General features: G+C 42.6%; 1 protein-coding gene across 2 annotated transcripts in view; it reads left to right on the top strand.

The window, feature by feature from the left end:
• The window catches only part of SPIRE1 (spire type actin nucleation factor 1), a 119,088-nt gene that overhangs the window by 36,549 nt on the left and 58,340 nt on the right, over positions 1-24,199 (top strand). For both annotated transcript variants that reach the window (XM_066625665.1, XM_066625664.1), the window contains exon 3: positions 5,534-5,764. In XM_066625665.1, coding sequence (XP_066481762.1) covers positions 5,534-5,764 — 231 coding nt within the window. The remainder of the gene's footprint in view (positions 1-5,533; positions 5,765-24,199) is intronic.

Raw genomic sequence — 24,199 nt, 5'->3', positions numbered from 1 at the left:
CCTTCCAGGGAGGACTTCCTCTTGTCTAAATGGGCAGAACAGACCCTTTCCCAAATAAACAAATATCACTTTGTCATGACTGTTTTGGTGTGCACTCTCTGTGTGGTTACAGTGAGTGTCTTATGCCTATGTCTCCTGCAGGTGAGATGTGGCAGAAACAGGGATGAATGACAGCTTCAGAAGTAAGATGCTGAGCAACAGTATAATTGTTTGTTATATTTGTATACTTATTGTATACTGAGATCCATAGGTACTGGATTTGTGCCAATTCACAGTCATCTTAAAAATTACCTAGGCCAACACACATTTTGCTTTTCCAACATACTTTTCCAAAAGAAGTCAAGGTGTGTATAACAATAAAACCAAAGATTATGGTGAATCCACCACCATTGGGAATTCTGCCAAAAAATAATGGGCTGGATGAGGTGGAGGGTGCATGGCTAATGACTATGGCTGCATCTCCTAACACTATGTCACCTAAATCACCAACCTAGTACACTTTTAAAGCAATTATAATTTATAAAAATGCGCCCTTGGAATAAAAAAAAATTAACACTGCTTTTTGCCCTTTCCCCCTTTTGGAAAAAAACAAAATCTAAGCAAAATAAGCATGTTTAAGTACACCTCTAGGTATGGGGCCTCTTTTCTTGCCTTGCTGCCCTTTTGAACTCACCATTCCATGCCCAGGCTTCGGGTTGTGTTGTGTGTGAACCAGCCATGATTCAGTTTATTATGCCTGTAGTTTTCAAACTCTCCAGGAGTTTGAAACCTGCAGTAAGTCTTTGCAGGGGCGGGGGGGGGAGGCAGTGACATGATCCCCAAGATCGCGTCGCTCACGGGGCTGCAGGGACTGGGATGCACTCACCAATCCCTGCAGCAGACATCCCTGTGTGCGGGGAGCCCTGCGCTAGCGCCTGCAGGGCATCCCAGGTTAGGGAAAGGGAGAGTCGAGTGATCTGCCCTGCCTCCGCAAAAGCGGAAGCGGAGCGCGATCGCCCCACTCTCCCTTTCCCTGGCTGTGAGCGGCGCGATCCACAGGATTGCGCCGCTGCCTTCCCCTTGTCTCCTGGCTGCCTCCGCCCCCTAAGGGGGCAGAGGCCAGGACCCACAGGCTGGGGCGTCGCAACGCCCTAGTTTGAATACCACTGGATTATGCTTTGATGGCAGATCCATAGGCACTGGATTTGGGCCAATTCACAGTCATCTTAAAAATTACACAGGCCAACACACATTTTGCTTGCTCAAACGTTACACCAATTCCTTGGTATATTTGGAGTGCCGATTCCAAAAACGGCATCTGTTTTACCCTATCACGTCTACACCATGGCTTCCTCTTGAGGAAGCTGCTTGAACTATTCGCTCAAGAGGCTATACTATCTCTAAAACTAGACATGATAGGGCAAAACAGATGCCATTTTTGGAATCAGCACCAGAAATTCATATCAAACCACCATAAAGTTTGGGAAAAACTTTTCTGACCCTCAGTTTTGTAGGCCTGTGTTATTATAATGGCAGGCATATCCTTCAAGAAGATCAACTGTTCTTTGTCTTCAAAATGTTATTTTTCTGGAATTGTTTGAGGTAACATAGGTATGCAGTTGTTGAATATTACATAAATTACTATTGAATTTGGTAGTAGGTGACAAATCTTAAAACTTTTTGTATCTTTGATTTATTCACATTATAAGGATGTGGACTGAGAAACTTCTACATGTAGTTTGTACTGGGCATGATTTGAGGTATAATACCACAGGTTAACTTTCTTCAGGCCTCTCATGTTAATATTGTCCATCATTGCACAAGAAAAAAAGTTACATATGGAGTTAATGAAAGAACATTTTTTAGAACTTGTTTCTAATAAAACTCTTCCTTTTTTTCTGGGTTTACTGAAGGTGTTCACCTGAGTACTTTACAAATAGAAAGATTAACAGTCCTTCATTTTGAAGAGTTCAAACACAGAGCTTTTCTACTGGCACATACCATTCTCAAGGATGTTGGAAAAATGTAATGCACCAATAAAGATAACAATGTCTATGCTGGAAAAGTTGCCTGGAATTAGTTACACTAATCCAAATTTTTATATCAGAAACGTGTTAAATCTTTTTCCATGTAATGCCCTAGTGCAGTGTTCTTCAGCCTTTGGGTTGGGACCCCAAAGGGGTTGTGTAGGCTTAGTTGTGGGGTTGCATCAACTTATGAGAGTGAAAAAGGTTGAAGACCACTGGACTAGAGCATCACCAAGTAAGGGAGTTGCATGTGGTGTTCCCCTTCAGGTTCCAGGAGATTGTGGCCCAGTCCTGCTCAAGTTCTTAACAATTGTACTAAAATAGATTTCACTTGTGACAGGCTTCATGGTATGTTTTTCTGTTCTCTCTGATAAGAATATTTGGTTACAATGAACAGGGCTGGGAAGACATTAAAGGGATGGGGAGTGGACAATGAAAAAATCCTGAGAGGAGACAGAATCTGTGGTGGGTTCCCCAGTGTCTGATTGATTGATTGATTGATTGATTGATTGATTGATTGATTGATTGATTGATTGATTGATTGATTGATTGATTGATTGATTGATTGATTGAGGTTGTGGCATGAAAAAGGTTGAAGACTACTACCCTGGTTGATATCTACCATTTATTAAAACCTAAATAAAATTGAAAATGTTTATCAGTGATCCAATGGGTATTCTGTGGAATCAAATTATATTCCTATGCAGAGAACAGTAAAACATTATATGTATGTGTTGAGGCCTTGGAAATCTTACAGCAATTAGATTTAAATTTAAAATTACTTTGGGATAAAAATCAGTAGCATAATTATGCGGGGGGGAAACCTGGTTTAGCAAGTACATGTGTGAAAAAGATATAGATGTTGGGCAGCTCAATCCTGCAGCACCTGCACTGGTACAGGCAGGCAACAGTGGATATTTATTCCCTTAACCTGTGCCGAGCCCCAGCCACCCCATGGGGCTACTCAGATTGCACAGCCTCTGCAGCCCTCAGAGAGGTCTCCACAGGTATCAGAAAGGCACTTCTGGAGGCCTTTCTGAGGAGGCTTCTGAGGGTCTCAGAAAACCTCCTGGACACAACAGGAGAACATCTCCAGTTGCTTCCAGGAGCTCAGGTCCGGCCTTCCTACTGTGAATTCAGAACTCATGGTGTGTCTATGGTCCCTAATCCGCAGATCGGGAGGATGGACCTATATGTATTTGTTATTAAAGACTAGATGCTGCTGTTAAAAAGATATGGGCTTGTTCTTGCTAGCAAGATCATTTGGACCTCGTACTTTCACACACTGAGGAAAAGGAGGAGAATTACAAGTCTAACAGGAATTTTGGCTGAGAACATTCTGTTTACAAGTACAGCTATGCATCAGAGCTTTGTTACGTTATTTATGAATAGGGGTAACCTTGCAAAGAGGGCAAGCATTTAGATAATACTCTATTATATGGTGTGTGTGTGTGGGAGAATGGCTCACATGACAAATATAAATGTACGTTTCAAAATTACTGGAAAGTGAAAACAGTATTTTTAGTGAACTTCAAATGGATACAAATTGATATTGCAATATAGCAGATAGCCTATTGTCTTGCTCTGAAAAATAGTTTTGGGAGAGATATAGTGTAGCCCCCTGCTTGATGCATGAAATTCTTTTTTAAACAAAAACTTGTATCCAAACAATATGTTCCCAGATTCAGGGCCCAATCTTATTCAGTATTCCAGTGCTTGTGCAGCCGTGCCACTGAGGTGTGCACTGCATCCTGTGGTGGGGAGACAGTCACAGAGGCCTCCTCGAGGTATCGGAACATTTTTTTTCCCTTGCCTCGGGACTACATTGTGGCTACACCAGTGCTGAAAAGTTGGATAGGACTGAGCCCTCAGTTGTCCATTAAACATATACAAAGCAGAGTACCAAAGGGGGCTATGTTGGAGGTTGTGGTCACCCTGTGCCATGGTAATACTTCGGATTTGTATAGCACTTTCTGAGTGAGCAAAGCACTTAACCTGTATTATCATGATGTTTTTTTCACAACAACCCTGTAAAGTAAGTAGTGGTACACCCATATTGCTACTGTAGAGCTTAGAGGGAGGCTTGCCTAAGGTCACTCTGGTGAGTCCATGGCAGATAAAAGATTTGAACCAAGGAGGTCCTGATTCGAAGCTCAGCTTCTTGGTCACTATCCTACACCAGCTCTACAAAGCTATTGCAGGGGCTTATCTTCAGTTCAGGCTGTAGTAGGCTATATCTACTGAATGCAGCATCTGGGCTGAAGGTGTTCAGGCTGCATTTTGCTTATGAGCTAGAAGCACTCAAGCCTGGGCGTTGAGATTGACCCCTCTCTTGCTGATTGTGGGGGAAGGACATATTGGGGCATTTGGAGGATAGATACCTGAGAGCAACGTATTCTCCAATGCCTGTTTCCTTCTCTCCTCAACCCCTGGCTGAGGATAAGGAAGTGGTCACATGCTTCCTTTCAGCCTAACTGCTAGTGGCTTACTGAAGCCACTCTACTCCTACTACTGGCATTTGTTCGCAACATGATGTTAGGATATATGTGCTTATCACTCTGGTTAATTTAGTTTAATAATCGAATTTTATTCCAATAACTTTGTTGTACATTTTATTCCTTATTACTTTAAGGGTGCTCAACTTTGTTTTATTGTTTTATTTTAGTTCATTGTATCTCTTCAACACACACATGCTCATTCTACATATGGTCCTGTTCTGGTGATTTCAAAACTTCCAGCACAGGAAGCCGGGATTAAATTTAGGTTTTGACAACCCATTTTTTCTGATCTTTCCATTTCTGTTTACGGATGATGACCTGCTTGTGCAACTCTGATATAACAATGGAACACTACATTAATCTTTCTCTCTCCTCTGTGTGAATATGCATGCGCTCATGCATGCACATGGAGAGAGGAAGAGAGAATAGCCAGCTATTAGTTTTATGCTCACTCTTTAAAAAAATAAAATCTATCACTGAGTAACTTCCCTGCCAGGAACCCTGGGTGCTTTCTGAGATCCTGTCTAGTAGCTAGGGCTTAAGCTACAATAGGGAAAATTTCATTTGGATATCAGGAGGAAATTCTTAATGGTAGGACTAGTTCAACAATGCAATTGATTACCAAGGGAAGTGGTGAGTTCTTCCTCGTTAGAGGTTTTCAAGCAGAGGTTTGGCAGGCACCTTACAGACAGTCTGTATAAATCCTCTTTGCTCTAGACTTCTATGTAATGCAAATCTTTGAACCATTTCACACACCTCTCTCTTGCTTTTTTTTAACATCCAGTTTGATGAAGAGTTCTAGGGAATTTGAAAACTTGTTTAATAAGGGTTTCTGTTTCCTTTTATTTGGGAGGGGCGGGGTTGGTCCTAATACAATTTTTACCAGAATGTGTTTTTTTAATATAACAGCAAAAGCCTTTCCCTGATTAACTGTTCATATAGTTTAAAAAAAAATCAAAATGGGTTTCAAAGGCTGTTTAAAAAAAAAATCAATCTGCCTAAAAATTGACACAAAATCTTTTCTTTCAGGTAATAGAGTCATTGGGAATTATAATTTATAAAGCTCTGGACTATGGCTTGAAAGAGACTGAAGAGCGAGAGCTCAGTCCTCCCTTGGAACACCTTATTGATCATATGACTAATACAGTAGAGGCAGATGGAGGCAAAGATGAAGGTTATGAGGCTCTGGATGAAGGTGTAGAAGATGAAGATGACAACGGGGCTGTTGACGTTATACAGTCTTACCAAGATGTCATGAAGGTACCATGCTACTCTGTTTGCTTGATATTGGTATTTAAAAAGCAGTTAATGTATTTTTGGTTCGGTCAGGTGGAATTTAGATTCATCATAGGTCATATTCTGGCCACAGTCCAACACAGGGTAATGTGCACTTAACCCTATTGCTAACAATGGACTTAATCATATGCCTAAGTCTTCACTGGATCTTAATAATCATTAGCATTATCACTATAACCAAAGAGTATGAAGCAAAAATACGACATCCTCAGTACCAGTGACAACTCCCTGCCACTACCTGGAGTAGGTGGAGAACACAGTGGAGGTCATAGTGCAGGGCTTTGCCCTAGGGCCACAGCTACTTTACCCCCTGTACTGCACATAATATTTCACCAAGTAAGGCAAGCAAAAAAGTCCAAAGAAGTATACAATTGAAATTTTTTAATTGGGAGCAAATCCTTCTCTCTTTAATGGTCTCTTTATTGTTTTCTTATCTTCTGTTGTGTTGTATTAAACTTAAAATGCAAAAGGCTGTTGCATTCACATCATTAAAATACACATGGTCAACACAATTAGGCATATAAGTGGAATACTGAGTATGGAACAGCAGACATGTTGCAGAAAATTACAGGAATTCCTGTCTTTGCAAAATGATTTGAAACTTAAGTTAAGACACTGTTCACTGTGATGAATAACTAGAAAGTTTTGTAATGTGAACCAGAAAAATGAATTAGTAAGTAAGCAAGAGAATTATGGCAAGTAGTTACTATGTGTGCCATTAGTTCTAGGGAATGAAGGGTCAAACTACACATGGCTTTTAACACATTAGAACAGTGGCTCTCACATGTTTTAGGCCGAGACCCACTTCTGAGAATGACAATCTGACCGCGACCCACTGGAAGTGATGTCATCAACCTGGAAGTGATGCCATGACCAGAAGTGACATAATCAAACAGGAAGTGCCATCATTATTATGCCAGAGCCTGAAGTGATGTCATCAAGCAGGAAGTGACATCACTGTTCTCACATAGGAACTCAAATGGCAAATGATAAAATAAAATATTGCAGCTCAGAAGCTTTGTCCCCCCCCCCCCATGCTACCAATGGTTTCTCAGAGCACAATAAGCCATAAATTGAAAGTCAGGCTCAGAAAACGGTGTCTTGCTCAGTATAACTAGAAAAACCAAACAAACAGCAGGCTGCAAAGAGAGCCTAAGGAAGGATTGTTGCCTGCCTTGCATTTCAAAGACCATTCTTTGCAACAGATGCATCTTTCCACATATATCTCTAAATAATGTCATCAACCAGTCTCTTAGAGTTGTATTGCACACTATGCACATGTTGTATTAACAGAACAATCCAGTGCATGTCTACTCAAAAGTAAGCCCCATTGTGTTAAGTTGGGCTTACTCCTTACTCCCAGGAAAGTGTGCCTAAGATTGCAGTCTAAGGGTATGGGGACAGAGGGATGAAAAGGGCTGGAGGACAGGGTTCAGTCATTGCAGAGGTGGGGGAGGGGTTTGAAAGAATCAGAAAGAGAGAGAGAGAGAGGAGGCAAAGGGGTGGGCAGATAAAGGAGCTAGTGTCACAACATGGACCACTCAGCATCACACTGTAGCTCCAACTTGTGTGAGTGCATATTCCCCCTCCCATCAATTTGCTTAAGAAAAAGAAAAAAGATCAACCTTTAGTCTGACTGCCCCATTTGAATCAGTCTATTGTTCTTATTCCAGAAGCCAAATTGAAAAGCAGTCAAGCAATATTTGAATCCACAGTAGGCTATTTAGACTTCCCCTAAGTGGAGGAAAGATGAGGTCAAATTATATTAAATAAATAGTTGTATTTTGTATCTGTGTGATCCACCTGACTTGGGAGTAAGTTCCACTGAACTCAGAGTAAGGCTTGCTTCTGAGTAGATCTGCATAGGATTTGTAGTGGCTCAATTGGAAGTTAATCAGGAAGCTCTTTGTGGCTGGAGGGGGGTGGCAGGGGCCTCCCTTTGTTATTCCAAGGAGCACAGAAGTGGCTCTGGTTGCCAAAGAGACCCCCCACCTCAATGACCAAGGAAGAACACTTGAACACTTGTTGCTGCAAGTAATAACAAAGGCAGGCAGGGTGACTCCCTGTCCCCTGGAAGTGGGATTCAGCTGCTTCTCTGCACTGCCTTGGAAGGTGAAAGGAGGGAGGGCATGTCCCTCATATGTCTTGAATGATTAAGGGAGGCAGATTAGCCATTCCAAAAAAAGAGAAGGGCTCTGCCACCCCCTCCCAAGGATTGAAGCCTTGAAAGGGAAGGGAGTCGAAAGGAACCAGGGCAGGTCCTGCTTGATGCCCTGAATAATTAAGGGGGGGCAGAGAGCAAAGAACACAAAGTGCCTGTCCCTCCAGGCACTTTACAGGCACAAGAAAAAGCAAAGCATGCAGCCCACCTCTACATTGAGACTCACAGCACTCCAGGCTGCAGCAGCCCACTCACAGAGACTAGGCAGGTGTAGCCTCGCTCCTCTGCCTGCTGCTCTTTTGCTCCTGGGCGGAGCTTACTGCTGTGCCAGCCAGGGAAAGGCTGTAACAGCTTCAAAGGTGGAGCCATTCCAGGCTCCAGTTTCCAAGATGGCGGCGCCCACTTAAATTACCAGGTTCCAAGATGGCGTCTCGGACCTTCTTGGGACCCACCTGGCATCAGCTCGCAACCCACTTGGTGGGTTGCGGTCCACAGTTTGAGAAACCCTGCATTAGAAGACCCTTGTGTGCTTGATTTTTAGGAACTGTGGGGTGGGGAGCTTAAGGTTCAGGACAATGATTAAGGGGGGTGAGGTTTCTTTTAGCAGTTTGTCCATGCAATCCTGATGAACATGTGATTTTGAGGCATAACTCCTTGATTGGGCCAACAACCTTGGTTTTATTTATTTTTCATATTTTTATACTGCTCTTCCTCCAAAGAGCTCAGGGCAGTGTACACAGCTGCTCCCCTCCTTTTGTCGTCACAACAACCCTATGAGGTAGGTGAGGCTGATGGCTGAGGGGAGATTACAAAACCTGGATCTTCCAGGACTAAGTCCACCTCCCAAACCACACAATCCTGGCTCTCTAATGTTTTGTGACATGTATATTTAAGAAGGGATCTCCAAACTCCAGCTCAGTGGCCAAATACGGCCCTTGGGAAGATTTTATCCAACCAGCTCTGTTCCCCAGCCTCTTGGGCCTAAAAATAACTCAAAAGATGCACTTCGGGTATATACAGCATTCAGCCACTAGAGGTGCTGAATGTAATGCAACATAATGGAAAGAAATTGGCCCATTACATTGCATTGCATTCAGCACCTCTAGTGGCTGAATGATGTTTATACCTGGTATATTCCTCATTCAGCCACGAGAGATGCTGAATGTAATGTTATGTAATGAAAAGAAATTATTCCATTACATTGCATCCCATTCAGCACATCTAGAGGCCGAATGAGATCTATACTGATGCTGGAAGACCTGGAGTATAAATATAAATTAAAAGTTGTTAAACTTACAATGGAACAGAAACCAAGACAAAAAAGTTTGTGATTTGCATTGTAAGTTGCTTGATGCTTTTCAAAATCCATTCTCTCCTCTTCCTGTGCAAGTCAATTTTACCCTCTGCTCCCCTTCTCCTTCAATCTCCATCTACTTACTGTAGTCAATCATGGTTTCTCCATGTATTTTTAAATTATATTCCGGCCCGCAACATCATTTCAGATATACAATGTGACCCTCATGCCAAAACGCTTGGAGACCACTGATTTAAGAGAATGTAGTATTATCATATACGTATTTCAGTGCATTGCTAAATGCTGCACATTAAATGATTGTCTGGCCACATTCTTCATGTAAAACTAGATATGTGTAATTAATTGTACATCATGGTGTTTACCACACCCTTCACAGGGAAGGCAAAATAATACGTTTGGGTGTGCCACTAAAGTATATTTATATCTTGCTGAAAAGTATGTACATATTACATCTTTTCCTATTCAGTAGCCTAGCAGAATGAGGTCTTATGACAGAGACTATTACGGGTAATTTCCCATCAGCAGATCTTTCTCCTTATGCTGGTAGAGATTCCTACAGCATATTTGCTTTTTGATTTGTAACCTTCCGTTCTTCAAATTCCCTTTAAAGTGACGGAGACCTTTATGTGGCTGTATTGGGTCTTTTAAATAATTTATTATGAGTGCAGATGCAGTCACTCCGATGTAAGCTTCTTAGGAATTTCACCACTGCATTGATGTAATATTCTCCCCCAGCCCACACACCTTCATTGCATTCCACTTTCCTACGAACTCCTAATAGGGAACTCTGCATATCTTAGATTAAATTATAAATGCACTCATTGTGTGGCAGCAAATGAGTAAAGTTATACACTACTGCACTGTAGTGACAATTGGTGGTGCTTTTTGGTTTTCTGACTAGGCTTGTGAGCACTGCAAGGTTAGTCTGGAGGAATCATCAGTTGTCAAGTGACTGCTGAACATAAACCCTGGAGACTTTATCAGGGTCCCCAGAAATTTCCAACATTACATCATTGCTGGAAAAGCATCTATAGGAAAAGCTTCATGCAGAGCAGATAACTCTACTTGTGATGTTTGTATCAGTTTTATTTTAAGAACTTTATTACTGATAGGCTGTGATTTGTATAACACCATTGATTGATTTGCGCTAATGCATCTGGTACAAGTGTAAATGCACTAGAGGCAGGCAGCTGGTGGCATATAGGTCAAATCTGACTTGTGTACAACTGCTTATCAATCCACCATTTACTTATACCCTTTTCTTTCTAAAAAGACTTTAGTACTAGATAGCATCCAGTTGCCTTTAGGAGGGAATGTAAATTACCAGATGCATGTTTCCTTTTTCATATTTCGCTTCGAAACTCCCTTCAATCCAACAGATACATACTATCTCTTTAATAACTAAAGCACAATATGAGCACACATGGGGACTGAGAGAACAGCAGCTTCATTTTCTCATTTCAGGCTCTGTCCAGGGCATAAATACAATAAATCAAACAGTGGGCAGAATCGCCTGCACTATTTAAGCTGCTGTGTTGTTGTTTTTTAACTACTTTTTTTGCCATTTTTTTTTTTTTGTTTTTTTTTTGAGGAGCTGAGTAAGTATACTTGAATTGGTACAGGTCAGTTGTACATAAGATACCAACCAACTGTACACTCATCAAGCTTGTTCATCACTTATCAGAATTGTAGTTAACTATATCATCAAGTGCAAATGAAGTAAGATACTTAACTGTCAAAAGGAGAGTATCAACTTTCTGAACATAGATGTTCTACTGTATTTATTTAGTACACCACTTTATCCGCAAGCTCAGCATCTGCGAATTTGAATATCCATGTATACCGAACTTGTGGCTAGAGGGCCTTAGAGGACCTCCCAGATGCAACAGGAAGTGAAGGCCCCTCAAATGCAACACAAAGGCACTTCTGATTTGCCGGTGCAAACCAGAAGTGCCTTCCAGTTGTGCCTGGGAGACTTCTGAGGCAACCTCTGATGGGCTGGGCATGGCCCCCACATATGTAATTGTGGTGCCATGCAGTCCCTGTGGATTTATCCTTGGAATTTGGTATTCGTGAAAAAACTAGATGAATGCTAACAGGAAATTAACTGTTTCCTGTTAGCATCCATCTAGTTTTTTTTTCTTTTCAAATATTCAGGTTGCTGGCAATCTGCCTGAGCGTCACTGTAAAATTAAATGCTTATAGTGACCTGTACAAGCAAGAAGGTTTTCATTCCAGTAAACTTTTCAACAATGTTAATTGATGTGCAGGGCGCCATGGAGACAAGGTTCCCCTGTATCCACTGTTTCCATGTTCATAGTGGGGGGGCTGGAATGGAGTCACCCTCAGATATGGGGCACTGCCTGTATTAGGAAATGTAACTTTGTCATGCCAAAACCTAGTTTTTTAATGAGCCATTATGTGTTTCCCTTCAGTTTATCAAAGTGTAGTTTCTTTGAACCATTGCTCGATTTGGTCAGTAACTGTTCACTTTAAGAGATGTATTTCTGAAAGCAACTGATGTGGCAGAGGTGCTTTTTAAACTAAAATGCAGCATAACTCTTTAGGGATGTTTTGAATAGTTCTATTGACAAATTGGATATCAAGGGTTATTTCTAAGATTTACTGATTTGGCAAAGTGTAAAGGAAACTAGGGAACTATAGTCAGTTCTTGTTATCTGCTAGGGGTTACATTCCTGGAAAACATAGTGGATACTGAATCATTAAGCCTATGGAAAAATGGGGTTAGGTTCCAGGGAACCCTTTTCACCATACACTCTACAAACCTGAATCTTAGCTTGAAGTCTATAGGGCTGGGTGATAGTGAGGGCTCATCAACATCTCCAACATCTTCCTCCTTTGTGCTGACTATCCCTTGATTTGTTGAAGGTTGCTGGCCCAACAACAAGGCCTCAGAGTTCAGCAGTGGTGGTGGGGGGCTGCTTCACCCATCATCATCATAAGAACATAAGAGCATAAGAACAGCCCCACTGGATCAGGCCATAGGCCCATCTAGTCCAGCTTCCTGTATCTCACAGCGGCCCACCAAATGCCCCAGGGAGCACACCAGATAACAAGAGACCTCATCCTGGTGCCCTCCCCTACATCTGGCATTCTGACTTAACCCATTTCTAAAATCAGGAGGTTGCGCATACACATCATGGCTTGTACCCCATAATGGATTTTTCCTCCAGAAACTCGTCCAATCCCCTTTTAAAGGCGTCTAGGCTAGACGCCAGCACCACATCCTGTGGCAAGGAGTTCCACAGACCGACCACCTGTTGAGTAAAGAAATATTTTCTTTTGTCTGTCCTAACCCGCCCAACACTCAATTTTAGTGGATGTCCCCTGGTTCTGGTATTATGTGAGAGTGTAAAGAGCATCTCCCTATCCACTCTGTCCATCCCCTGCATAATTTTGTATGTATCCTCCACCTGTCTCTTGGCTCCTTCCTTGGGCTTGCCCCAGAGCAGCCCTCAGGTAACCTTCCAGAGACCTCTCATTATTGACCTCTCATTATCACCAGGGTTGTGAAGTTTCAGCTGGAATCTCCAAGATGGTGCCCAAGATAGTGGGGCAAGTCTGGAAGCAGACACAAATGTGTCCAGCAATTCTCCACAGGCCAATACTAATGCCTGTTTGATGCGAAAGTTTGACCCAATCCAGACAGCTTTCTAAAGAATGAGTATAATTGGCTGGATGTGATTACCACAACTCCCTTCCCCATCTGCCATATACCGTAAAGGCGTCTCTTCCTTTCCCCCTTGCATGGTGCCAGCTCTGCCTTCTGCTTGTGCGGAGGTCACTGTCTTTTCTCCTTCTCCCCCTGCCTGCCTTCTCGTGGGTGTGCCAAGCCCTCCTTTCCTAAGTACACCAACACAATATTCCGAGATAACGAGACAAGAAGTAGGTGGCAATTCTGCCCCTCTCAGATAAGCAAATTCACAGATAGTGAATTCACCTATAAAGAGAACTGACTGTACACTGTTGTCTTGCTACCAACATGCTTTTTCATCAGTTCATAATTCTGATGATGATCAGAACTTGCTCATTATCAGAAATGAATTGTGCCATCAGTTTCTGAGATCCAAATATTATTTTTATTAATGACAGCAGTATTTATATACCGCTTTTCAACCAAAATAGTTCACAAAGTGATTTACAGACAAAATCAAATATCATTAAATATTTAATGAGCATTGGGGTTGTTTATTGGGAAGCATCTTGGTGTGTTTATCTGCAGAAGAAATTTAATCCAGGTCCTGGGTTCAAATTCATAAAGAACTGTGGATGTGGCGGCGGCAGTCATATCTGTTTAATCATGTCTGCCCTGTTCATATATAAAGTGGTGGGTAAGGAGCTGAATCTTCCCTTGTTTCCTGATTATAAAATTAAAAGGGTAACACAGATGAGAAGGGTTCAAATTTCAAGTTTGTTTGGCTTAATAGCCTATAAGTCATACACCATAATTTAAGAATTTAAAAGCACATTATGATAGAAATTTGCCACATCTACAATATAGTTTTTACAAAGATTGCACAAAAGTAATCTTAATCTTGCAGCCTCAGAGATGGTTTAATATTTCTACAGCAATTCGTCTCTTGCTATTTCATATTTTGGGCAATAAAAGAAAATATGAAATGGTGTATTGGGTTCTGTCAAGTGACAGTTACAGTAGCGCTCATCTGAGGGTATCCTGAGGAATTGGCCCCTCACCTGGGCTGTTGAAAGCTCATTGCATTGTGCAATCATATAGGATCATCACAACTTTAGGACTGCCGATATTTTAAAGGCAGATCAGAGAGGAAGATCAAATATGAAGGAATATTTGATTCCCAGATGAAAAGGGGAGCATCTATGCCTAGTGTCTTCTTGAAGGGAGCCTCTGTCCTCCTTAGTTTATCTATTAGTAGCTTTCGCCTTCTTTCATTTAGATTTTCCATTTTCCATAGACCTAGTTTGCTTATTTTCATTTCTACCACATCATTCCACTTCAACCGGCAGCACTCTTGTGCTGCCAGTATAGTGATTTACATTAGAAAAATGGCACAGGAAAATTAAACCTCTCTTCCTCCAGCACCCAATCTGACGGCAACCTCCTGGCTGCTTTTAACATTTTTAAAAAATGGTTTTTTTAATCATAACGAAGTATACAAGACAAAAGCTGCTCCTGATTACTTAAGTAGACCAGCATGTCTGGCTTTCAGGTAGACAAGTAGGACTGATCAGTACTGAAGCTGACCAGATCTGTTGCTGAGCACATCTCTTATACCAAACACCTTTGCTTGCCCAGTCATTAACACTAATAAGGTCAGTATGTGGTGTGATGCATCTTTCAGTTTCACTATCGGCGTGATGATGGCATTAAATCTACCTAGGCAAATTGGATAAGACAACAAATAATCTGGACTCAGGATTAGCAACTCAATCCTCTCTTTTTCATTCCTAAGCATAGACTTCGCTGTCCTTAAAGGGATAGCTCTCCTAAAGAGAATCTGCGAAGCAAAACGTCACAGAAAATACAGTAATAAGTTACAAAATGAAGAGTCTCCTAGTGATTTTTTCTAGTGATTACCACTATGACTTACACTGGGGATAAGCTGTTTATTTGAAATAATCTCTATTATTCCATTACCTTGGAAAGACAAGGTAGAAGCTGTGCTTGACTATGTTATTTATCTGCTGTAAAATACAGCAGGAAACAGTGTTGTTAAAAGTTGTATTTGTTGCATACATTTTGTAGTTGTAGTGTAGAAATGTCTCCCCTGAACTTTCCAGTAGCCAAGGATGGCAGTTGGATGGTGAGCAGCAAAAATGATACCTCTGTGAAAAGTCCAAATGAACTTTTATGTGAAGTATCATGTTAATATGCATCTGGAGCAACTATCTTTCAAGCAGAATGGCCAACAATCAACTGTCCTTGGTTACTGACAGTGCTTTTTTTTAAAAAAATAAGTAAATAACATGTTCACACAGAGGGAAACAAGTGTGTACAGGGACCCAGAGTAACGGCCAGTGGCACACCTAAGCATTTCAGTGGCGAAAGGATGACTGAAGCAAAAGTGAAAGTGTTTACTGATAAGTGCTCACATGCCAAAATAGGGGGCTTGAACTGAGAGCACGATATAGTCACACATTCCCTCTTTATACGGTTTAAGGGGTATGGTTACTACAGGTGGAGCCTCTTTATTCACAATATTTTTAACCGCGAATCTGACTCAGCGCGGGTCCCTAGGGCCTGTGTGGAGCCAGACTTGGCCCCACCTGAGCCCTCCAGAGGTGACTACAGCTGTGCTCCAGTCGCCTCCAGAGGCGCTTCTGAGGCACAGCCTCCACAAGCCTCACAATGGCCTCCGGAGGTCCTAGAGAGCCACTTCCGGTTTTTGTCTGAAAACCAGAAGTGCCTCTGTAGGACCTCCGGAGGCCATATGGAGGCATGTGGAGGCTGTGCACAGCCTCCACAGGCTTCATAAGAGCCTCTGGAGGCAGGTGGAGCACAGCTACAGTCACTTCCAGAGAAGTGGCCTCCGAGGCTTTCAGGGGCCTTTCTGAGGCCCGTGGAGGCTGTGCGCAGTCTACACAGGCCACAGAAAGGCCTCCAGAGGTCCTAGAAGGGCACTTCTGGTTTTCAGCCAAAAATCGGAAGTGCCCTTCTAGGACCTCCGGAGGCCATTTTGATGCCTGTGGAGGCTGCACGTGGCCTCCACAGTCCTCAGAACAGTTCCAGATGCGACCGGACAGTGACTCTGGTCGTGTTCGGAGGTGGGTGGAGCCCAAATTTCACGTGACTTGGTTCCATGCGAAATTTGGTATTCGCATGGGCTCCAGGAACAGAAACCTTGCGAATAATGAGGCTCCACCTGTATGTGGTTCCAATTAGAGGTTAGAAATGAGGTCTTCCTGCCCTGTAGATCTTGCCAGCAATCCTCGTAATAGTCACAGTTACTGACTGTTGCTCTCCTGGGAAGCCCCCAGCTCAAAGAACACAAGTTAGTTTAGTTTAAGAAATGTACATATATCCTGCCTTTACCATGCTGAAGCAAATGCCCAAGGTGGTTTACAAAGCTTTATAATAAAGTACAAAGTATCACAATAGGTATAAAAAGAAAAACATCAAAGAAAGCATAGAACATTAATTTTAACATTGCATATTAAAACATAAACCAAAGCAGAACCAAATCTAAATATCATTGAGCCAATGAGGAAAAAATTAGTCCAGGGAAGCAGTCAAGTCACAGCGGTATTAGAGAGGCACAGAGGGCAACTATCCACTCAGCGATCAAATGGCAGACGACACAGGTATTTTGAGCCCTCGCCATGAGGGAGGGAGTAATTTTCAATTGCCCTGGAGTAGTTACCATTAAATTCTTGTCTCCTGCACCCCTTGAATTAGAAAAAAAAAACAAAAACAAATAAAATACTGACTATGTAACACCATGGGAACTTCATTCCATCTGTAATGAAACTATTGTTTCAGGCTTTGGGAACACTTTAAATGTGGTCATCCTCGGACCAGCTTATGCAAAATTTCAGCCATCACTGTGGGTCCTGAGCAAGTATAATAAAAACACAAATGAAATAAAATGCTACAGTATTATTATTATTATTATTATTATTATTATTATTATTAAAAACAGTATTTATATACCGCTTTTCAACTAAAAGTTCACAAAGCGGTTTACAGAGAAAAATCAAATAACTAAATGGCTCCCTGTCCCAAAAGGGCTCACAGTCTAAAAAGATGCAAATGAATACCAGCAGACAGCCACTAGAACAGACAGTGCTGGGGTGAGGTGGGCCAGTTACTGTCCTCCTGCTAAAAAAAGGAGCACCCACTTGAAAAAGTGCCTCTTACCCAATTAGCAGGGGTTCTCTATAACAGCGGTTATAGAGAACAGTAATTCTCTATAACAGCGGTTCTCACGCTTTTTAGCCCGGGACCCACTTCTGAGAATGAGAATCTGTCTGGGGCCCACCAGAAGTGATGCCAGCAACCTGGAAGTGATGTCATAGCCAGGAATGACATCAAACAGGAAGTGACATCACTGTGCCGTCAGAGCCGGAAGTGATGTCATCAAGCAGGAAGTTCTTGCCTAGAAACTCAAACTGTAAATGACAAGAGACAGTATTCCAGCTCAGAAGCTTCTTCCAATTCTCCCTGCCCTCACTACCATTGCTATCAAGCAAAAAATAAAACAACATCTGTAACAAAATATTTGTGTATTTACTACTGTTTTTATTTCTGTCTTTATTTACAAAATTTCAAGCTACTTCTTGTATTGCACTTGAAACTGACAAACATTGATGTGGCTATTTATACTGTGCTCAGCACTAGCCAGAAACAAGTGCACCCTATTCATGCACCTCAATACAAGAAGTAGCTTGAGCTTTTGTAAATAAAGAAAATAAAAACAGTAGTACCCCCCTCAGAAGGCAGGGATGCTTCCCTTCATCTCCCCCAAGCCTAAGCGCGTCAACTCAGAATTGACTCCCTTTACTGGCAATGGGGTTTACTCCCAGGTAAGAGTAGACAGAATTGTAGCCTAAGAAAGAAGTAAGAGGAGGGGAAGGTTGCACATCAGAGAAGTGGCTGGGGGAGCAGCACTCCCTGGGTGCTTCCCCCCCCACATGCTAGGCTTGCCCTCCCCCCCTCCTAGCTGCTCTCTTGGCAGCCAGGCAACCAGGGATCCCCCCTCACCCCAGCAAAGATATAAAGAGAGGACGTGCTAGCCAAGGCAGGAAAGGATCACGGCTTCCAGGCAATTTCAGAGAGGGAGAGAGGTCGTGATGCAGAGGATGAAAACAGCAGTGGGGTGGTGGCAGCGGTGATGCTGCTTTCGAAGCAGGCTCACAAGAGGGGAGATCACGCAGGTCTGCCTCTACTCACCCAAGCCCTGTATTCAGGTCTCCACCTACACTCTCCAGCCCAGTCCAGCTGCAGTGGGGGAGCTGCTCTGTCTTGCAACCCTGACGCAGCCCATCCTATTAAGGCAGCCAAGCTGACAAAGGTTGGTGGGTAGAAGCCTGGCTGGCTCATCCATGCCTCTCCCGGTCCTTCTTTGCCTGCAATCCAAGCCTGCACTCCGCGATTGGCTCCCCGAAGGAAGCCTCTAAGTGCAGAGGGAGGTCCAGCTGGAAGGCAGCAGCACACTTTCTTGGGAAAAGCGGCACACTGCTTTCTTTGCACATGTGCAAGCTGCTCTTAGTTACTTCTCAATGCCGGGAAGCTTAAAATGGTGACGCCCAGGCTTTGCCCATTTCCAAAATGGCGCCACCAGGTCTTTTACCATCTTCCAAGATGGCTGCTGCCAGCTTCTCGTGACCCACCAGAAATCAGATTGTGACCCACCAAGTGGGTCTCTACCCACAGTTTGAGAACCACTGCTCTATAAAATCAAGACCAGCAATATGAAAAGGGCATTTCTTGTTTTGTAACATTTTCATTTTGATGTATTCAGTGTAGACCTTTGGCTCAAGGCAAAATTACTTCTCCATGGTCTCTGTGCAGTCATACGTAGAGCAGTTCTCTGCACTTGCATAGCCAACCTTGAAAGCATACAGAGCTTTGTCAAACGTGCCTCATGCATGGTTGTGTGCCTCAAGCATGTATAGAATGCCTTATCTCTCAGTTCCTCTTTGACTGCCGCTGACCTAACATTGTGAGGTAAATTTCTGACTTGTCTTTTTTCTTCCTCATTGGTACAGAACATATACCTTATTTTTAGTCCTACTTTATCTGTTAGTGTCTATACAGGTTAACTCTATTTATTCACAGACTTTCCATCCACAGATCTGGCTCAACGTAGGTCTTCTGGACCTTTGTTGAGCCAGACTTGGTCCAGTCTGAGCCCACCAGAAGTGACTGGATCTGTGCTCCAGTCACCTCTGGAGGGCTTTCTGGAGGTCTGGCATGTCCACCTGTGGCTTCTGTGCGCTTCAGAATGCCTCCTAGAGGCAAAAAAAAAAAAAAAGAAGGGTCATTTCTCATTTTTCATCAAAACCAGAAGTGACATTTTTATGCCATTGAGACCCAAATCCTAACCAGCTTTCCAGTACTGCCATAGTTGGGTGAATGGGGAGTGCACTGCATCCTTTGGTGAAGTGGCAGTCATGAAGGTCTCCCTAAGGTAAGGGAATGTTTGTTCCCTTACCTCGGAGCTGTGCTGCCCTTACCTCAGTGCTGGAATGTTGGTTAGGATTGCACCCTAAAAGGTATTAGGAGGGACAGCGAAGCCCCAGAGGGTGGACAGGCGTGGCCTGTGTGGGCTTCAGAATAGCTCTGGTCACATTTGGAGCTCAGATGGGCTCCAAAAACAGCAGATTTTATCCACGGTTTTCAGTATCCTTGGGGGGTCCAGGAAAGGATCCCTCATGGATAAAGAGGCACCACCTATACTTCTAAGTTTTTCAGAAAAAAAAAAAAATCTCACCTGTGGGACTAACCCCCCCCATTGTGTGTCATGGGGACTTTTGTGTCTGTTACAAGGGCATCTTGTAACAGATGAGAATGAACAATTAGCTTTGCCTGGAACCTGTTCTATGGGACTCAGCGCTCACCTTCCCCCCCCCCCAGTAAGTTCCATTAGTCTAAGACTTTAAATTTTGTCATTGTTTTCCACCGTCCATATCATTGCTAGCTTCTTGAATGAACAGAACTCCAGTAAGATAAGGACAAAGAAAAATTTGGTTTACCTTAGCATATTTTATTAGGAACTGTCAACAACAGTCAGGGCCTGGGCATAAGACTTTTGACTTGAAGCTTGTGAAAGGATTGTGGGGAGCAGTGGGCAAAATTGACTGGCCCAGGATGAGAGGGGAATGGATTTTGAAAAAGCATCAAGCAACCTACGACGCAAATTACAAACTTCTTTTGTCTCCATTTCTGCTCCAAATAAGTTTCACGTAGACATTAACTTTATATTTATATTTATATTCCAAATCTCCCAGTATCAGGGTATATCTCATTCTCATAACCCAGTATCAGGGTATATCTGAATGAGTGAGCCTCTGGCCCTCTGGAGACTTGCTGTGCTGGAGTCTGTGCTGGCCCAACACAACTGCTCTCAGCATGAGGATGACTGTTCAACCTCTCACCTGAGCTGTCGGATGAGGGCTCCCTCCACTGCTTGCTGTTTCACATCTGTGATGCAGCAGTGGCAGCAAAGAAAAGACTGGCCTTTCTTTGTGCAAGGCCTTTTATAGACCTTGAGCTATAAGTTCCATCTCTAATAAATTCATTTATGTAAATTTATTCAAATTTTAAATGTAAATTAATTCTTTTTTCCAAGCCCCCAACAGAGAGAAATTATGTGGCCCTCGTGCCAAAATGTTTGGACACCCCTGCACTAGAGGTACTGAATGTCCTGCAGTGTAATGGAATAATTTATTTCCATTACATTCAGCATCTCTCGTGGCTGAATGCAATATATACCCAGGCTGGGAAACTCAGAAGTGCATTTTTAAAAGCTATTTTTAGCTCTGAGATTCGAAGGAAACTTGGGAGCTGGATAAAATCCTCCAAGCGGCCAGATGTGGCCCCTAGGTCAGTGTTTGGAGACTCTGGTTCAAGGAGATTCAGAGCCCAATCCTGTGGTCTGTGGCACAGCTCCGTGCCGCAGACCACAGTCGCAAACGTGCCATAAGGCACGTTTGCAGGGCTCACCGCCAGGTCCAGCTGGTGCTGGGCTAGCGCTGGGTGGTGGCCCAGGTTTTGTAGCTCGGGGGTCTCCCGGACCACTGCGCTGCGGAACGGGAGGCAGGGGCATGGATGGGGGCATGGGGGAGGCGTTCCAGGGAGAGGGGAGGCCGACAGGGGCAGGCAGGAGGCGTGCCAGGGGGCAGGTGGGAGGCATGTTTGGGGGCGGGAGAGAGGTGAATCCGCGGAGCTATGCCCTGCAGGATCCAGGGCGTTCGTGCAGGGCTGCGCGCCCTACACGAGTGCCTTTACTTTAGTGCCGACTTTTCAATATTACCTCCCATTCCTAGCTTCTATACTGACCTGCAATCTCCATACCTAGTTTCTTTGCTATGGCAATTCAGCTGTTTAATACTTTAATCCTCAGAAGCTGGTTCATACTTTACAGATAGTAAAAAACCTTGATAGACACTTCAGTGCCTAACTGAAAACTGGGTACATATCTCTCTATTTATAGAAAATCTGTGCTATGTTACCAAGCCATGATCTTTGTCCCAGCATATTTCAGTCTCTGCTCATTTTTTAATGTTCAACAATTGAAAGATTACTCTTATCTTTATGGATTACACCCTCAAGAGCACATACAGAAGAAAGGCAGCATTTTCAGCTGTTCCACAAATGGTTGCAGAAGCACATGCAAAAGATGTTGCATAACAATGAATTTAACATTTTATGTTCACAAGTGGCACACTGTGGAACCTCTTGTGCATACACGCAATGTAGTGCATACACTCATAGTCTAGTCAGAATTCCAACAACTTTGCTCTATCACCTCCATGCATGCAAACCCCCTTATGCAAGCAGAAAGGTAACTTGGGAAGCAACCTTAAAAACTGAATGTTTTTAACACAAATTTAAAAATTATGGCCTTTTGTCCAACCTGATATTGTGCCAATGTAAAAGGACAGTACTTTGTTGATAACAACTGTCATGGAGTGACTCGAAAGTTAAAGTCTGTGATCCTGGTTTAGAAATTGGTCATCTGACTGATTTTAGTCCATCTGTTCAAGAGTAGTTAATTTGTGCAATCAGGGTCTTCAGTGTGATGGGCACCACTTTAATCTTTGGATAGAGATAGTCATCTCAGTCATTACCACTTAATGTTTTACTGTCCAGGTAATCTCCTAGACATGTTCAACCAGTGCAGTTTGTATGCAGCTCTATCCTTGAATTAATGTTGGCTTCCATGGATCCTCTTAAGAGGGTCTGAACACCATCTGCCGCCTCCTAGGTGGTTAATCCCCACACAGGGAATGCATTAACCCTAAGAAAGGCATCAAACAGACCTACATCTAAAAGGAAAATAGAATGTCATGTTTGATCTCACTGTAGTATGCCTCTACCCAGGGCCTACTGTCTTAGGTTGCAATCCTGTGTGCACTTACCTGGGAATAAGCCTCACTGAACACAGTGAAAGTTGCTTCTGATTAGACATGCATAGGATTGGGCTGTGAGTCACTGTTTAAAACTGTTCAAATTTCAAAGCTTGTTTAGGGTGTTTTTGAAAGAAAGTTTGGAGAGTTCATACCATTTTCTGACAAAACATTCAGTTAATTTCTTTTATTAGTCAGCTGTTTTAGTTTCGTAGTTAAAATAACTGCATGGTGTGTTACTCACTTTACAAAGTTTGGGCATTTTCTTGTGGGTCCCATTAACAGAATTGGAATGAATAAGTGAACCTTCTGGACAAAGGGTTTACAAGTAAGATGTTATGTCATGCATACAGAAATAGATTTCTGTTGTTCTAATGTCTCCTAAAAGCAAAAGAACGACTTACGTCTGTTTATGTAATTGGAAATCTGTCTTTTGACTGAAAGAGAAGAATCAAGCTAAGGGCAAAACACAAGCAGATTGTTCTGAGCAACATTTTAACACTTAAATATAGATACATAAATCATCTGCAATGTTGATTTATGTGAAACTATAAAATACAGTTGCGGTTTGTTCCCTGTTGAGAAAAGATATCTGTCTTTCTCACATTTTCACCTTACTTTGGTATTTTCATTTTTTATATTGCACTGTAGTAAAAGCCACCCAAGCATAAGCCTTGCTTTTTGAAGGCAACTAACAGTGCACTCCTATACTTGTTTACTTAGAAGTCACACTTTGTTCATGGTAAATGTGTTTAATAGTGCAACTTAAATAATTAATAATTTTATAATTGGGGGGCAGGGGAGCTGAAGTACCTTTTTATCCTTCAGTTTTCCATAATACGTATCCGCATTGCAAGTTTCTGTGTCTATTAAATCATCTGCTGTTAGCCCAGTGTCAGTGTGATTGCTGGAGCCTACCAGTGTTAGAAGAGAGGCTGCCAATACTGAAGTGTCTTTAGCACTCTTCTCCAATCCTGATTGCTCAGGCACACTGTTGATACGCGCTCACCTCACAAGTCCAAAGGATTTGGTTCTTTGATTATATTTTTGGGTTTATGAAAATTAAGAATAGAAAAGTAATGTAAGCCAATATGATTATGTGGAAACTGTAATCATGTTTGATACACCACTGTGGTTAGGTGGATTATCAGCTGGACCTGGATTCAAGCTGTGGATTCAGTGGATTGCTTTGGGTAGGTCACTGTGTTTTCAGTTGAGGTGTTCCACTTCCTGTTGGGTGTATAATTACATCTCGGGCGGACAATCTTTTTGCCTGGTTTTTGCAGTGATAAACTGTTCATTCTTCAATTGCCACCTTTTATGGTTCAACTATTTTCTTTGATGGGGTGAAATGTTTTAAAGATTGGAAGATTAACCACATTCTTGAGCAGTCACAAACTCTAGATCACTGGTTATCAGCCTGTGGTCCATGGAGCACAAGTGGTCTGTGAGACCCTAGGAAGTGTTCATGAAACCTTGGGGGGGAGGGGGAAAGAAATTGACTTTGATCCCCTCCATTGCCTCGCTGAGCTAGTGCTCCCCCATGGACCACCATAGAGGGTGGAGAACAGAACACCCACAGCCTGCAAGAAAAGTGGAAATCCACAAATTTTCTCTATAAATAATGCATCTATTATACATCTCCTTTAATTATTATAAATTTAACTGTATTTTTGGTCAGGTGGATTGGGGGGGTTGCATGTGGTCCATGACTATTCCTATATTTGGTCTGCGAAATCCTAAAGGTTGGGAGCCACTACTCTAAATGTATGCCACAAGTTCCTGAGGTACCTGTTACCTGTTTGTTTTCCTCTTCAGAGCAAATTGCAGCTTTGGGGAGGGGAATAGTAACATA

This window comes from Tiliqua scincoides, chromosome 4 (assembly GCF_035046505.1).
Source record: "Tiliqua scincoides isolate rTilSci1 chromosome 4, rTilSci1.hap2, whole genome shotgun sequence".
NCBI classification, from domain to species: domain Eukaryota; kingdom Metazoa; phylum Chordata; class Lepidosauria; order Squamata; family Scincidae; genus Tiliqua; species Tiliqua scincoides.
Note: the sequence above shows the minus strand (reverse complement) of the source record. Positions and strands in the feature narration are given on the sequence as shown.